Source organism: Chrysemys picta, chromosome 1 (genome assembly GCF_011386835.1).
Source record: "Chrysemys picta bellii isolate R12L10 chromosome 1, ASM1138683v2, whole genome shotgun sequence".
NCBI classification, from domain to species: Eukaryota; Metazoa; Chordata; order Testudines; family Emydidae; genus Chrysemys; species Chrysemys picta.
Window position 1 is genome coordinate 163,571,548 of NC_088791.1, and position 15,541 is coordinate 163,587,088.

Below are 15,541 nucleotides of genomic sequence, written 5' to 3' on the forward strand. Positions count from 1 at the left end.
ATGCGTCCTCCCCCTCCCTGTCCGCCTGCGGGTGGAGGCGCATGCGCAATCCTCCTGTTTTGGTCCCGCGCAGGCGCCTACGCACTTTCTCGTAGTCTGGTCCTTAAGCGCCGACGCAGCGTCCGTATCACGTTGGAGAGCGCACACTAGGCTGGGAACGCAACAACGCATGCGCACAACCTCCCCGTCTCTGAGAGGCGCATGCTCAGTTCTCTCCCGCACTGCCGAGGAACGACGAGGGCGGGACGTTCACCCCACGCGGGGCAGCGCGGGCCGGAACATGGCAGCGGCGGGCGGCGGGGTCTGGGCGCTATGGTGGCGGGGACTGATCTGCGGCAGGGCCGCTGCTCGTTGCGCAGAGTCCGGGGCCGGCCGCGCCTCGCTATTGCTGCGGCCTCCAGGGCAGCTGCTGGGTAAGCGCGGGGCCAGGCCGTTATCGGCGCCCAGCCCGGCTCAGGCGAACTGAAAAAGTCTAGGGTTTTTTTTTTTGCATTTCATTGTGACAGTAATCCTTTTTAAAAAACAATTCTTCCAAAATGACTGACTTTAAATTTTTGCTCAAAAGGTACTATAGCAGCTTTAAAGAGCAATGGTCAATATTTACTCTCTTACTTATCAGCATAGTGCATCTGTTGCAAGTTGTAATTACTTGTGCACATATGTAAGTAAAAAGGAGATGTTGTGAACATAGCCTTTAGGGTAACAGGAGACTAGATCTTAGTTGCTGCAGGACAGTTCTGTGGTGTGATGCTGTCACCCACTTGTTTTAATGCGTAGCATTTCTGTATCTACTGAACTACATCACTAGGTCAGCCTTGAATTAATATTGTAGAGGCTCAGCAGATTTTATTTGGGGATGCGTTAGTTTTTCATTAGTGAAAGGTGGGTCATTGGAAATTAATAATATGTAAATATTATATAGTGCTTATGACATAGCTTTAAGAATCTGACCTAATATCCTAAGGTCCATACTCAGCTTAGCATTTCATAGATCATATATAGGAGGGGAAATGGTCCCAAATCACTTTGCTTCATCCACAACTGAAAAGCTGCTAAAAACTGGATTTAATTTAAATATTATAGAAACCCATGAGGTCTATTGAAGTATTCAGTATATCAGCATTTTCTTAATCTCTCCAATGTGTAGAATTTGCATCAAACTGAATGACACTGAAGCCTTCAGCCTAGTCTGTGTTTTCAAAAGTGAAAAGCCTTGTTTGTGGACATCTTGAATTAGTGTGCCTGTATGTATTCCTCTAACTAAACTAACAATTCTTTATTGTGTTCAGTACCACAATAAGAAACCTGACTTGGTTTATAATTATGTAATGGAAACCAGTGGTTCTCAACTGGGGGTCTGTGGCCCCTTAGGGGACTGTGAGGCAGGTTCAGGGGATCTGCTAGCCCTGAGTCCCGATGCCTTGTGGGGTAGAAGCCCAAAGACATGAGTGGAGTTGTGGGGATGGGAGGGACCAGGGATGTTGCCCCCCAAAACTGCAGTGCCAGAGCAGGATAGTCCTGAGGCAGCTCCACTCTCCCCTCCCCCCCCCCCCCCCCCCCCCCCCCGCTTCCTGGTGAGGTTGGAGGTGGGGAGCCAAGCAGTGCGGAGCAGTGTCATAGAGTGGGCAGCCACAGTGCCCCCCATCTCCTCCTCCTCCTGCTGGTGCCCAGGGCTGTGGCTGCTTCTCAGTCAAACAGGGTTGGGAGCTGCTCCTGCCGCCAGTACGAGCTTTCCAAGTAGGGGGACCCGTCTCTGGGGTGGCCAGAGCCCTTCTGGAGCAGTGACCGCAAACTTCCCAGCATATAGCTCCTAGCTGCTCACTTAATGCACCCTGAGCTACCCCCCTGCCTGCATACTGTCCCTAGCTTCCCCTCTCCCTGCACCATGAGTGATTTTCAAACTTTTTGAGCTGAGCTTCCTCCCTCCCCCCCCCCTTTGAATTAAAATTTTTGGATGCATGCCCCCCGCAACCCAGACAAGGTGCGGTGCAGCTGAGGTGAGTCTGGGAGTGGAGGTGATGCTCCCTCCCCGGGCCCTGCTGTGCAGAGCTGGCCCGAGCCCCACCAGGCCTTGCTCCCCTCCAAAATAGAAATCAACTATGCCAAGAGTCCCCCTGCCCAGTGGCCAGTGCTAAAGCCCCAAGCCTGCCCTTTCCCCTTCCACCTGCTGGGCCCTGGAGTTTTCATAGCATGTTGCAGGGGCTCAGAAAAAAAAAGGTTGAGAAACCCCTGATGTAGATGATTTGTCTAATGTTAACTAGGCCCTCTGATTTAACTGTTCTAATATGTGCAAGACAATGGAAAATTTTCAAACCTCAGTAACTTGTGGATAGTGGGAGAACATGAACTATAAGAACAATTTGTGTGTCTGCTTTGGCAAAAATCCCCCAAACCACACAGTGAGGAATCTGTACCTATTTAGCGGAGGATAATTAGAAATTGTATAAGTATACTCTTTTCCAAGCAAATGCACATCTGACAGACTAAATGTATTGTTATTGTACCTCCAAGCAGAAATAGAATAAGAGACAGAAAAAAAGACGACCACAACAGAGAGATACTTATCTTCACTGTATACCATGAATTTTAAGCAGCATTGTTCATAGTGGTAGTATTCATCTTAAAACTTGGAGGAGGGCAGGAATGATAAATTCAGAATCCTACTGGACAGAAATAGCATGCAAATGTGATAGCCTTTTGTACTACACATTTTCACACACGTATTGTTCCAGATGCAGCCGTCAGTTCAAACATACAGGTGACCCCAGCATTTGGTATCTCCTCTGTCACATACCCTCTTACTTTTTGATAACTGGATTCTTGTTCTTATGGTATGTGGAGAGAGAGAACCAGATATTTTTGCTTAGGCTTTTTAGCTGACAGGATAAATGTTGTCTTCTTTATCTGAATGATCAATCTGACAACTCCAACTAAAATGCTGGTTTCATCCTGGTTCTGTACAATAAATAATGGCTCCAAGGAATCATTATAGTCCATCATGTCCTCTTAGGTACACGGTAGGGGCTTTCCACTCTTTCTATAGATGGCATTGGAACTAGAGAACTACATTTAAATGACATTGAGGAACTGATCACTCAGTTTCCTTGCTTTTATGGATTAAGCTCAGTCCTGAACCAGTTTCTTTGTGTCAGTATTTCAGCAGTTGCTGAAAAGTAACTGTTCTTCCCATTATATAGGGTTGGGATACCTAGTAATGGAGTCATTATGGTTTAATTAAAATGGTATCAAAAACAGATCCCAGTTCTTAACTGTTCATCACTTTTTTCATAGCTCAGTGGTTTGAACATTGGCCTGCTAAACCCAGGGTTGTGAGTTCAATCCTTGAAGGGGCCATTTAGGGATCTGGGCAAAGATCTGTCCGGAGATTGGCCCTGCTTTGAGCAGGGGGATGGACTAGATAATCTCCTGAGGTCCCTTCCAACCCTGATATTCTATGATCTTTGTTGCAATATCTAGAGTCTAATGTTGAGTCCATGATTTATCACTATTTTGGAGCAGGGACCCTTGAGTTTCTTGCAATTGCCCCATGTCTCCATGCTACAGCCCCATTTCACTCAACATTGCCACGTCCAGTAATAACCAGAAGGGGTTAGAGCTGCACAGGAAGCTTCTCCTATCTGGAGTAAATCTGCTGCCTTTAGAATACATCTATTCCTGTGGCCTAGGGAGCTTTCCCTTTATTAGAATGCATTTCTTGAACTTAAAAATTGACTTTTGTTTTTTGTTTCCACTCACTTTTGAGTGAACAGAACGTGAAAATTTGGCTTTAAATCTCTGTTGAAATTTTCCCTTCCCTATTAATCATAAGCCTTTTATATTTAACTGGTAACTTGATCATCCTCTAAACAGCAGCTCAACCAGTTACTTTCCTTGTTGTGTTTGGGATTGGTTCTTTCTGCTAAACGGAGAAGCTTACTGAAATATCTTCTACAGTATTGGTGCTTTATCCAGCTGCAGTGGGACTCTTGAAAATATTGTTTTATTGTTATTAAAATAACTACTGTATTAAGAGACTTCACGGGGAAGACTGGCTTCAGTCTGAGTTTAAAATTGTTTGACAAGAAGTTGATTCCTCTAAGTATGACAGTGACTTCAAAATATTTTTAGGATGTTAGTGGTGTGTACTCTTCAGAAACTAACTTTGCCTTTGTGTGTGTGATTAATCTGGTAAAATTTTCACCAAAAATAACCAGTTCATTTTGAGTCAGCAAATTTGTCAACTTACTTGAAATTGCCTAATGACAGTGAGTTCATGGGAGCACACTGTTGTTTACTTACTGGTACATCTTGCTATCTCTCAACATTGGGCGCGCGGGAGGGTTTGTACCACTTGAGTATTTTTCTCTAATATAAAGCCAGCCCTTTATATTGAAATATTTTTATGATAAAGGACTTCAGTTTTTAGAAAGCCCATGTGGCAATTCTGTCTTTTCATTGAAGCTTTTCTGAGCGTCATTTTATTATGAAATTAAATCTAGAGAACACTGCTGTTGTAACTTCTTAAAGAAGTGATGGATTTCAGTCTCTGTCTGAAGTTTTTGTACAGCAATAAATGTACTTGAACTTGCTTTTCAGAGGCTGGTTGTCTAACTACAGTGTTGCTAGTAGAAGGGTATAGTTTTTTTAATTTGAAATTAATCATCATTTTGTGTGTGTCAGCATTTGTACTTAATTGACATAATTGAACAGTTATTTCAGTTAGATACGGTTAACTTAAATAACTTAGCTAAGGTGCCATGAGATGGAATAGTCGATTACAAGCAGCGCATTGTTGGTTCTAGAATGGTTTAAGGATTTGAAATTTGGTGCTTGACTATCACTGCTTAAAATTTAATGCTCCCAAGGATCTGAATTTTGTTCTTTACTGACTCAGAATATTAAAATTACAAAGGAGAATGTGAAAAATGACGAGAATTGAGCATGCTCAATTCATTAGAGGAACCAGAAGAAGAGGCATGAGGTTGTAATACACATTAACTGAAATAAAACCTCTCAACTTCAAGGATCTAGCTTGAAAAGTAGTAGCATTAATAATACATAGCAAGTGCTTTTTCTGGCCATTGATAAGTTCAGAATGACAGAAAGTGTGCCAAACTTGGTTTCTGATCGGACAAAGCAGACCTGCCACTATCAAAAGCCCAGTGGGGGGAAATGATGCAGGCAATCTTTTTTGTATCAATAATGTAAACAGCCTAGACAGGTGACTGTCATTTTAGTGTTGGCATAATAATGAGATAGTGTCTCCATTGATGTTATTAAATGATTTAGTAGGGACAGGGGGATTTGGAACTGAAGTAACTGAGTCCAGAGGAGACTTACAAAAGTAAGTTTGCTTAATAAGACCTTTACTGAACCTCAGGTGGTAAAGAGGAGAATGTTTAAGGTTTCCATAGATCTCCTTTGCTAAAAATATCTAGCAAGATAACATGTGAAAAGATAATGAAACAATAACTCCTGATCACAGTTTCTATCTTATCAGCCCAAACTCTCATGATTGATCAGACTTTGCAGAGGTTGTCATATTTCTAGCAACGTCTAAAAGCTGCTTTTGCCAAATTAATCATTTCATGATTGAGCCATAAATCGCAGGATAGCTTTAGGCCTTGCCAGACTCAAATACCAAATACAGCTGTAGCAGAGCAAGCAGCAATGTTGCCTGAAGAATTTCTATAACTGTTTTATGATTTCTTTTCTTAAAGCAGGGTGGATTGATTTTAAATCAGATCTTAATTATGCTTTAAATCAGCAAGCAAGAATCTTGATTTAAGTCATTGATTTTAATAGTTTTTTTATATTTTTTACATTTTATCTATTTTCGTATAAAAAGATTGGTTTTTTTCCATTGCTTGAAAACCATTAAAACACATTGATTTGCACCTCAATATAGCCATTATACTAAACTTGATATTTTTTGCTGACCACAAGGACACACTATCTAGATTCGCTCATTTAAGCAGTTATATAGAACTCGTTAATTTTTAGCTTTATGACATTAGAAAATGATGAACGATGTATTTCTTATTTACTAGATGATTAACTTGTGATTTGGGTAAAACTGTATTTGGATAAAAATTCAATTAAAATGCACAAAAATATTTTACAATTTATTTAATCAAATAAAACTACTATAAAATGTGCTGGATAAGAAAAAAGTTTATCACAAAGTATCAAAACATGTTTTAATTTAAAATGAATGTTTATTAAGCAAAGCAAGTGTTATTTAAACTTTGGTGAATTGAACTTATTGTTTCAGGTCTCCACATGTCCTTCAAGGTTTTAAAATTAGTAAGAAAATAAGATCTACGATTAGTTTTATGCATAGTTTGAAAGAGGAAAACCAGTGTTGCTGTTTTTTCCACTCTGGGTTGAGAGAGAGAGAGATTTTTAACTCTGAAGGAACTAGTCATTGAACGGAAGTAATTAAACATACACCTCTATCCCGATATAATGCGGTCGTGGGGAGCCAAAAATCCCTACCGCGTTATAGCTGCAACCCCGTTATATTGGGGTAGGGGCGGCAGGGCTCCGGTGGTGATTTAAAGAGCTCCGGGCTGCAGGGAGCCCGGGCCCTTTAAATCGCCGGCAAATTTTTTTTTTTTTTTTTTTTTTTTTGTTTGTTTGTTTGTTTTTCGGGCAACTTGAGAACATGGTGTTCAAAGATTCCACTAGGTGAAATTCTAAGACTTCTAGGTTTTCCTTATTAGTAAGCTGAAAAAAGAGAAAAATGTGTTAGATTTTTTTCCTTGTTAAAACTGTATAAGTAGCAGCAATTTAGGATGGAATTATGAGTCTTGAAAAAAAAAACTGTTTTAACATACATACAAATTTCTGATTGCCCCATTAATATTGAAGTATCAATTGAAAAGGAACAAAATAACTAGCAATAGTCTCCAGACTAAGTTGGCATTACTGCGATGATGTTAGTTGCACTACTAAAGTTTGACTAACTTTTTATTTATTAAATTTCTGTTGGGCTCTTAGTACAGTAATGTTACTTCCATGTATTGGTTTTCTTATGGTGGAAAAATCCAAAGCTTGTTTCATTGTTCTCACCTCCTCCCAACTTATTCCCATTCTGTTTAACATTGATTACAGTGGGACTCTGGGCAGGAGATGGGCTGGGTTTGTAGTTCTCTATGGAGGATTGGTGCCTTTGATTGTAGCTTGTTCCACACCTATGGTACCATGTAAATAAAAACTTCACTTCTTAAGATTAATTTTGAAAAACATACTACTTCAGAATAGCAGAGAGGCAAATAATAAGGAAGCACAAATAAATAACTTTAAACTAACCAGATAACTAAAGTTATTGAGGAAATATGAAATCAGTAACAAATCAAGATTCAGTAACATTCAGTTGTGTGCAAACCCTTTAAAAACTGACAAGGCTTAGTCAACCACGCTTCTAATTACAGAGTGAAACTGTTAGTATTGCATGACTTGAATATCATCTTGCTTTTTTCACCCAGATAGCTGTGTGGTCCCAGAAGATTTGAAATTGTACTAATAGATAGTATTGAACATAATTTCAAAACTCTGTTGGGATTGAGTATTTTACTCAAACTAAAATATTTTGTTTCAAGATGATTTCTAATATGTTTTCTGGTATCTTACCTCAAGTACTTAAGTATTTCTGATGATAATTTTCTTTATAAAATGTCTTTTTTTGTGTTTTTAAAGCTTGCAGACAGAAGGCATCAGTCAGTTTCCTTAGTCGACCTGATCGTCCAAATCTAGCTTACAATAAGATAAAAGGCAAGAACCCAGGTGTTGTCTTCCTCCCAGGCCTTAATTCAAATATGAATGGGCAGAAAGCAGTTGCACTTCAGGACTTCTGCAAATCTCTCGGTCATGCCTTTGTAAGGTACAGTCAAGAAGATTGTTTAGAGAAACTAGCATGAATTATAATATGGCAGCCAGGAATGAGGAATTCTGTGAAAATACGTCTAGGATGCTGAAAATTCCTCCCCCGCTTCAGCCTGTTAGATTTTGACATCTGATTGAAAGCATGCAATATAAGAGATAATGTCTGCCTCTTGTGATGGTGTTACCATCAATCTGCATCTGAGATATGTTCATCTTTTCTATGCAGAAGTTATTTAAATCAGTAAAATGAATTTTTCAACACACTTGCATGACTCATTGAAATTGTAATTATCTCTGTTCTAACCTGAGTGATATGCTTCATGAAATAGTAAGATTATCAGCATAAAAATGAAAAATCTTTGAAAATGGAAATCTTCACTTATATTATGGTTAATACATATAAATTAAATAGTTACTGCATGCTTAAACTCCATCCTGCAAGGGGCACTGTGTTGGTGGACTCATGCTTGGAGCCCCGGGATTTGGGCCTTAGGACAGAGCTCTTGTTTTAGCTCTCTTATAGAATGCTATTTGTGATGACTCAGCTGCTAACCCTTATGAATGCAGATTAGTGTCTATTGGTCAAGTATCTTGAGTGGGTTTAGAGGAGTATACCTAGTGAAATGAATCGCATAGAACGGATGAAACATTATTTAAGAAGGTACAGAATGTAATAAGGATGTACAGTCTCAGTACTTGACGACACATTTATGAACCATGTATAATATATGAAGGAGACTCTTGACTTGAAAATCTAAAAATGAAAAAATCATGTAGGTCTTTGACTCGTTCTTCAAGGACAGTCCTGTCCATATGTCTGAGTTAAATTTGGATTTGCAGATTTAAAAAGCTAGTTAGTGCATGGGTGCACTGCATCTCCTAGTTGTCTCATCCTCCCAAATCCCTATGTATATGATTTGACGTCCAAGAGTACTGTATATACTCGTTCATAAGCCAAATTTTTTTTTAGTAAAAAAGGGAAACACTAGAGACGGGGGTCGGCTTATGAACGGGTACAGAGAGGGAGAGGTGTGATACAGCCCCTTCCCCCAACAGAGGGAACAAGGAGAGGCAGCAGAGCCAGAAGGGAAGAGGCGGGGCCAGAGTCTCTCTGCTTCTGGCCATGCTGCTCTCCCCCCAGCCTCCGAAGCAGCTGCAGCTCCGGGGCTGGCAGGCTGCAGCCATGCTGCTCGGCCCCGCCCCCCAGAGCAGGCTGTGGCCGCGCCGCCCGGGCTCCAGAGCACGCTGCCCGGCCCAGCCCAATGGAACATGCTGCGGCCGCGCCGCCAGATCTGGCCCGCCAGAGCAGGCTGCAACCGCGCTGCCTAGCCTGCTGGAGCAGCTCCAGCCAGGTCAGAGCTGCTCCAGATAAGGTGGGAAGGGAAGTGTGGGGGTCCCAGGCTAGGGGTGAGGTCATGTGGGGGTTGGTCACAGGGGTTACTCCTCTGACTCCCAGTTTCTCTCCCCCCCCAAAAAAATTTCCCCACCAGTTGCTGTCCCGGCCCGTCAGGGTAAGCAGCTGGCGCCAGGACACTTTGTTTACTTAGGTTTACCTCCGGGCCTGCGGATGCTCGAGGTAAACAAACTATCTCCGCCCGCCAGCAGCTTATCCTCATGGCCTGGGAGCCAGAGTTTGCTGAACACTGAATTACAGGGTCGGCTTATGAATGGGTTATAAAAATTTTCCATTTTTACTTATGCATCTTGAGGGGGTCGGCTTATAAACGAACCGTCTTATGATCGAGTATATACGGTAACTTTCTCTCTTAACTGAAATTTCTGAAAACCTCCATGATTATGAGGTATGTTGTCTTTATTGCAATTGTTTAATTCTGATTAACAGTGAAGAGTATTGTTCCTGTTCTGTGTAGGTACTGTCTGATGCAGCTTGTTTTATAAGTAATATTAAATTTTTATCTTGACTGTTAACTTGCAGATTTGATTATACAGGATGTGGAAGTTCAGATGGTAATCTTCAAGAGTGTACGGTTGGAAAGTGGAGGAAGGATGTTTTGTCTGTACTAGATGAACTCACAGATGGACCACAGGTTATATTTTATTTTTAAATATAGCATAAGCTGTTCTCCCAAGCTAAAGCATTACATAGCCAGAAATACAGTTTAATGGTCCTTGTGAATGATCTTCTATAAAAAAGAAAAGAACGACCTTTGTACTCATTTCCAGTTTGAGTTGTTTCAAATGGAACAAAAAAGTATCAGTCACGAAGTACCTTACACAGGTATGGAGGTGCTGATCAACAAGCTAATAGCAATGGAAATAACATTGTAGAACAACACTAAATGGAAAACAAACTAGATTAGGTAATGAAACAACTTGGGGAGAAATCATTTTAGTTCAAAACAAAATAAAGTCAAGAAGTCAGTGTTAAGCTGTCCATTGCATAGATACCATGGCAATGGACGTTTTCAAATACTACATACTGCTCAGTTTAAATTAATGAGAGGGAGTTCTACGAAGTAATTACTTCTAATATAGCTCAGAATGAATATTAGAACTACTGTATTGTAATATGTTAAAACTTGTTTTGTGTGTTTGTCTGACTTTTATTAATGAGCCTTTACAATGCTCATTTCTTTAAAGATGTTAAAGCACTTCAACAGCTGGAAAAATAAAAAGTAAAAGTACTCGATGCTCAACTGCATTTCAATTCTCATTTTGTTTACAGTGGGGCAGTCTGAGAAAGCAATAACCTGCCCCAATGAACAAAAAACAGTAGTTAAATGCCAAATCTGGTGATGCTTACTCAGGCAAAATTCCCATTGGAAATGACAGCAGTTCTGCTGGGTAAGGGCAGCAGGATTATGCCCCAGGTTTAAGTAGCTAAACAAAGCTGAAAATATTTTGATTTTTTTTTTTTTAAAAAGGGTAAATTGGTAATTAAAATAAAAAATTTTGTGTGTTTTGTTTTTCAAATCTTATTTTAAGATTCTAGTGGGATCCAGCTTAGGTGGATGGCTGATGCTTCATGCAGCAATAGCTCGTCCAGAAAAGGTGGCCGCTGTAGTTGGAGTAGCTGCAGCTGCAGACTATCTTGTAACAACTTTTAAACAACTTCCCCTTGAGGTAAATGTTAACGGCTTTTAATGTTCTGTTTTTGCAAATTTTGAAAACTTACTGGTGTGAAATCCCGTTATTAAATTTTTTCATTGTGTATCTTATGGTTAAATGGACTGTAAGAGATGATGTTGAGTTAACAGCCTGCAAAATAGTGAAATTTCTGAGTGAAATTGTCAGAATTAGTTAAAATGAAGACTTCTTACAACCACCGTATATAGGAGCCTTAATTGTGGACCAGGGACTCATTGTGTTAGGCACAGTAGAAGCACAAAACAAAAAGATGATCCCTGCCCCAAGCAACTTAAAATCTAAGTATAAGAAAAAGAGACATCAGATAGATACAGATGAATGGAGAACAAAGACAGTATTGGTCAGCATAATAGGCAGTGGTCTCATCTCACCAGCAGTCTAACTGTTGTCAGGATTTTGTAGGCATCATGGCAAAGAGTTCTGAGGAGGGTTATGAAAGGGGATAAGAGGTAGGTAGCGTTGCACTTTTTACCAGGAGCACCTCACATATATGAGGAGCAGCATAGGAGAAAGCAAAAAGATGCTGGTTTGAAAATTTAACAAGTGGCCCATTGAGGCTGGTAACATGGACTGATCAGAGGCAGGAATTGATATTTCAATAGTGAATGAAAGATGGTAGGGTGGGGATAAGCAATGAAGAGCCTTGAAAGTGAAGACAAGTAGCTTATATTTGATAAGATAGAGAAAAGGGAACTGCGGGGGAGGGGAGGTGCATGGGAAAAGAGTGGTGATGTGGTCAAGCAGCAGACTAAGAAAATGATATTTGAAGAAGCATTCTGAATGGATATGAATGGGGCAAAATGGCATTTGTCAAGGCCAAAGGGAAGGATGTTGCAGTAATTGAGACGTGAGATGATTAGGGCTTGGATAAGTCTTAGCTTCATGGATGGATAAGAAGGTTGTTTTTTAAAGATGTTGTGCAGAAAGAAGATCTAAAGGGAGAGCCTGACTGAGGACCTAGAGAGAAGTCTGAATCAAATGACTTCTGGGATATGGGTCTGAATGATAGGCAGGATGATTGAGCAAAGAGTTGGGGAGGGAAAGAGTGAGGTAAGTGTAACTATTTGATGTCAAAGGCTAGAAAGTAACTTCATATACCATCACTACTGTGACAGATATGGCAGTTTCCTGCAATATCTTTGGAAGATCTTACTGCATTACGTTGAAATAGCTTTGGAATCCTTTGAGTCATGAATGCAAAGTTGATGTATTATTTTGGGATTGTATGTGACATTTCTTGGGGAAGAGATGGGGCCAGTGTAAACCCTGGAGAAGTGTAATGAGCTTCAAAGGACTATTTCAAACAATATGCCAGACAAAAAGGAACATTTGGAACAAACCAAGTTAAATGGGTTTGTTAGAAAGGACCTGGAGAGAGATGAATGCAGGTTCCCATCACAACCTTTTTGAAACTATGCCCTGAGGGGAGAACCATTGTCTGACTGATTACCTATTCATGGTCTCTGAAGACCCAAGTGAAAGAAAGGTGTATGCCTATGGGTGCTTGTTCAGAGTAAAAGCTTGTATGAACTTGAAACCACACACCCTCTGGTGGGGTTTTAAGAGCCTGTTTAAGTAGTCTGTCTTTCTGGGGAATTCACAGTGTAGGCAGGGAGCTGTGCAGCCTGGAAATACCCCAGTCAGGACCAGGAGAGATACGGGTCTCTCAACAGAAGAGGTAACAGCTGAGAGTCTGGGAGCCTAAAATGGGTGTCCTTGCCGGACCACAGAGTGGGAATACAGATGCAGTTGTGACAACTACTTTCATTTGAACCTGACTTAAATTTTGGTAGGTTAGATCTGGGGTTGAAGTAGGATTTTTCTGCATAATTTGAAATGAACTGAATTTGGGCTCCAAATTTGACACAGTAATTATTGAAGTGTTTACCTGAGTGCAGAACTCTAGTGTACTAGCTTTTTGGTTCTTGCTAGCGATACCTTATAATATAGCCTGATCTCAAGGGTGGAGGGAGGGAATGTCCACCAAAAAACTTTGGGTGGGAGCGTTTGGTTTTGATGGGCTTTTTTATGTGTCTCTTTTTGTGAGCCTTAACTCCTGCATGCTCAAAGAATTTCCCCAGGAGGGAAGAAAGGCCTCAAATTGTCTCCTCCCTCCCCCCACTGGTAACCCCCCTGTCTTCATTGGGTCCCCTTCCTTGGTGGCTTCTTTGTGAGGTCCAAAGGAATGAAGCCCTGAGCCTCTGGAGACTTGAGGGAAGTCAGTTGAGATTGGAGGGTGCAGGGGTCTTCGGCTGGGAGAAAGCAGATTAGGTAATATTTCCACCTTTCCCTTTCTGTGGACCTCCTGAGGTGTGATAGAGGAGAGAGCTCATGACAAGCCTTTGGAGGCCAAGGAGTGAAAAACCCCTATTCCCCATGAGTCTTTCGCTCATTGACAGTTAGTGAACTCTTCCGAGCCTTGGTTGACTTCACAAGGACTAAAACCAGCTGTGGGTTGTAGGGGGCTGCTGACTCTTTTGGCTGGGTCATGGCTGAGAGGCCTGCTGTGTGAGAGCCCTGAATAGCTGAAGTTTGTGGGAGGGAGGTACAGGTCAGCTTCTGAGACTCATTGTGGGTGTTTCCCTCCTGTAGATGTCAGGAGGATTACAGAAATGGGTCCAATACACCCCTCTTCTGTCTCCTGACCTCAACTGGTAAGGATAAGTTTGTAAGAGTTTGGGGGGTTTTGTTTGTTTTTGTTTGCTCTTAGTAATGTGCTGAAAACAGAGTCAAGGAGTCTGCTTGCCTTGTTTAATAAGAGTGAATCGCATTTGTCTGGAATATTCTTTCTCTTTTCTAAACAGGTCCAAAAAGAAATAGAAGAAAAGGGTGAATGGAAGCTGCCAACAAAACACAACGAGGAAGGGTTTTATTGTTTGTCATACGAGTTCATAAAAGAAGCAGAAAACCACTGTCTGTTGAGCAATCCTATTCCTATAACCTGCCCTATAAAACTTATCCATGGCATGAAGGATGAAGATGTCCCATGGCAGGTATCCATGCAAATTGCAAATCGTGTTGTCAGCACAGATGTGGATGTGATCCTCCGCAAAGTTGGTCAGCACCGAATGAATGAGAAGGATGACATGAAACTTCTTGTGTACACTGTTGATGATTTAATTGACAAGCTGACAACCCTAGCATGAGTTGCATGTTAGCACTAATGCATGAGCTTAACACTCAGATCTCTTCTGTGATTAACCAAAACCTCACTTTTTTTTATGGCAATGGAACACTGCTGAATCTGGAAGGAAAGAAAGGAAGTGGAGCTTTAATTTCTGTCTCCTTACCTCTGTTTTGTAAATAAAGGTGTTTTCTTAATGCTGCATTTGCACAAATGGTAGAAAATGTGAAGAAAATGCTGCTGTTTGTTGGAAAACTTTCCCCCACCTTGATTTCCTGTGACTTTTCTTCAAGTTTCCTACGCTATTTTGTACTGAAACATGTTTACCTTTCTTACATTTGTGCCAATGGTTAATTTTTGCTACTATTAGAACTGTACAGTACAACTTAATTTTTTAATTCCTTTTGACATCCTAAAATAAATATTGTGTTTTATGCTTTAACATTATTCCATTTCTGAGTTCTGAAACTTGTGTGGGAGCCTTCCCACCCCAAATATGTACCTGAAATGTTCAATTAAATAATGCCCCTAGAAATAGAATGGGGGAAAATGCAGCATAATAAAGCTGGCTTCAAATATAAAATGGAGTTTTAGTATTGATATTAAGCCATAAAACAACTGCACAATATCTTAGTGTCCTTTGTGCCTGGGATAGTGATGAGCAAAATTTGATTTTTGAGTTGCTCAGACTAACTAAAAACTGAAACTTCAGTTGTACAGATGTCTTTCTAAGCTCATTATACCAGATGAAAAGTAATCACATGGTCATTGTTCTAGGGTCCTAAGGTTGATCTCTACCATTGTATTCTATAAGAGTTGTAGGTCAATTGCATTGAAAGATTTAGATATTTCTGCATTAGTGAATATATTTAATCCTATTAAGGCAGAGCGAAGCAAGGAAGCAGGAGTTGCCCAGCATTCCTCCCTAATGTCATGCAGAAACTTACATACACAAAAACACTTCTTTAAAAAGCTATATGTTCTACTTGATCTTGGCATATCAGGAAATAATACTTACTTTTCAACATTTGTGGAGCTTCCTATTTGTAGAATTGGTTATTTGTGTAGCATAAAAGCCTACTCAACCAGTCAGTTCAGCCGTCTCTGTTTGTGATACTTTGACTTTTTACTTTTCTGCAACAAATCCATGACTTAGCCATACTTGTAAATGGGACATGCATCCATTCTAGGAATGGCTTTTATTTAGCTGTAACTACCTTTCCGTAGTATTTACAGTTGTGGGAACATTAGTAAAACAGACAGCTGGGTGCATTTGCTCTGGGTGAGGTAACCATATTGGCCATACTTTGGTTTATCTGGGTTTCTCCCTATTGATTTCTTGTTACAGAGGGGTGGAAGGTACCTTTTGAACGTGTGTTTAAAAATGAAAAGGGAAGAGAGGCCATGGCTGACTCATTCTTG

General features: G+C 40.6%; 1 protein-coding gene across 3 annotated transcripts; it reads left to right on the top strand.

Annotated features, from left to right (window-relative positions):
• Window positions 1-169: 169 nt before the first annotated feature.
• Window positions 170-14,702, top strand: ABHD10 (abhydrolase domain containing 10, depalmitoylase). 3 transcript variants are annotated; one of them, XM_065574805.1, is made up of 6 exons: window positions 170-413; window positions 7,702-7,885; window positions 9,824-9,935; window positions 10,834-10,971; window positions 13,588-13,649; window positions 13,800-13,965. In XM_065574805.1, exons 1-6 carry the CDS (start codon window positions 170-172, stop codon window positions 13,813-13,815), a joined length of 756 nt encoding a protein of 251 aa, XP_065430877.1. In that variant the 3' UTR covers window positions 13,816-13,965. The 3 variants fall into 3 exon arrangements, with proteins under 3 accessions (XP_065430877.1, XP_065430867.1, XP_005283685.1); XM_065574795.1 differs by lacking the exon at window positions 13,588-13,649 and having other exon boundaries at window positions 13,800-14,702; XM_005283628.4 differs by lacking the exons at window positions 170-413; window positions 13,588-13,649 and adding an exon at window positions 1,153-1,244 and having other exon boundaries at window positions 13,800-14,702.
• Window positions 14,703-15,541: the final 839 nt, after the last annotated feature.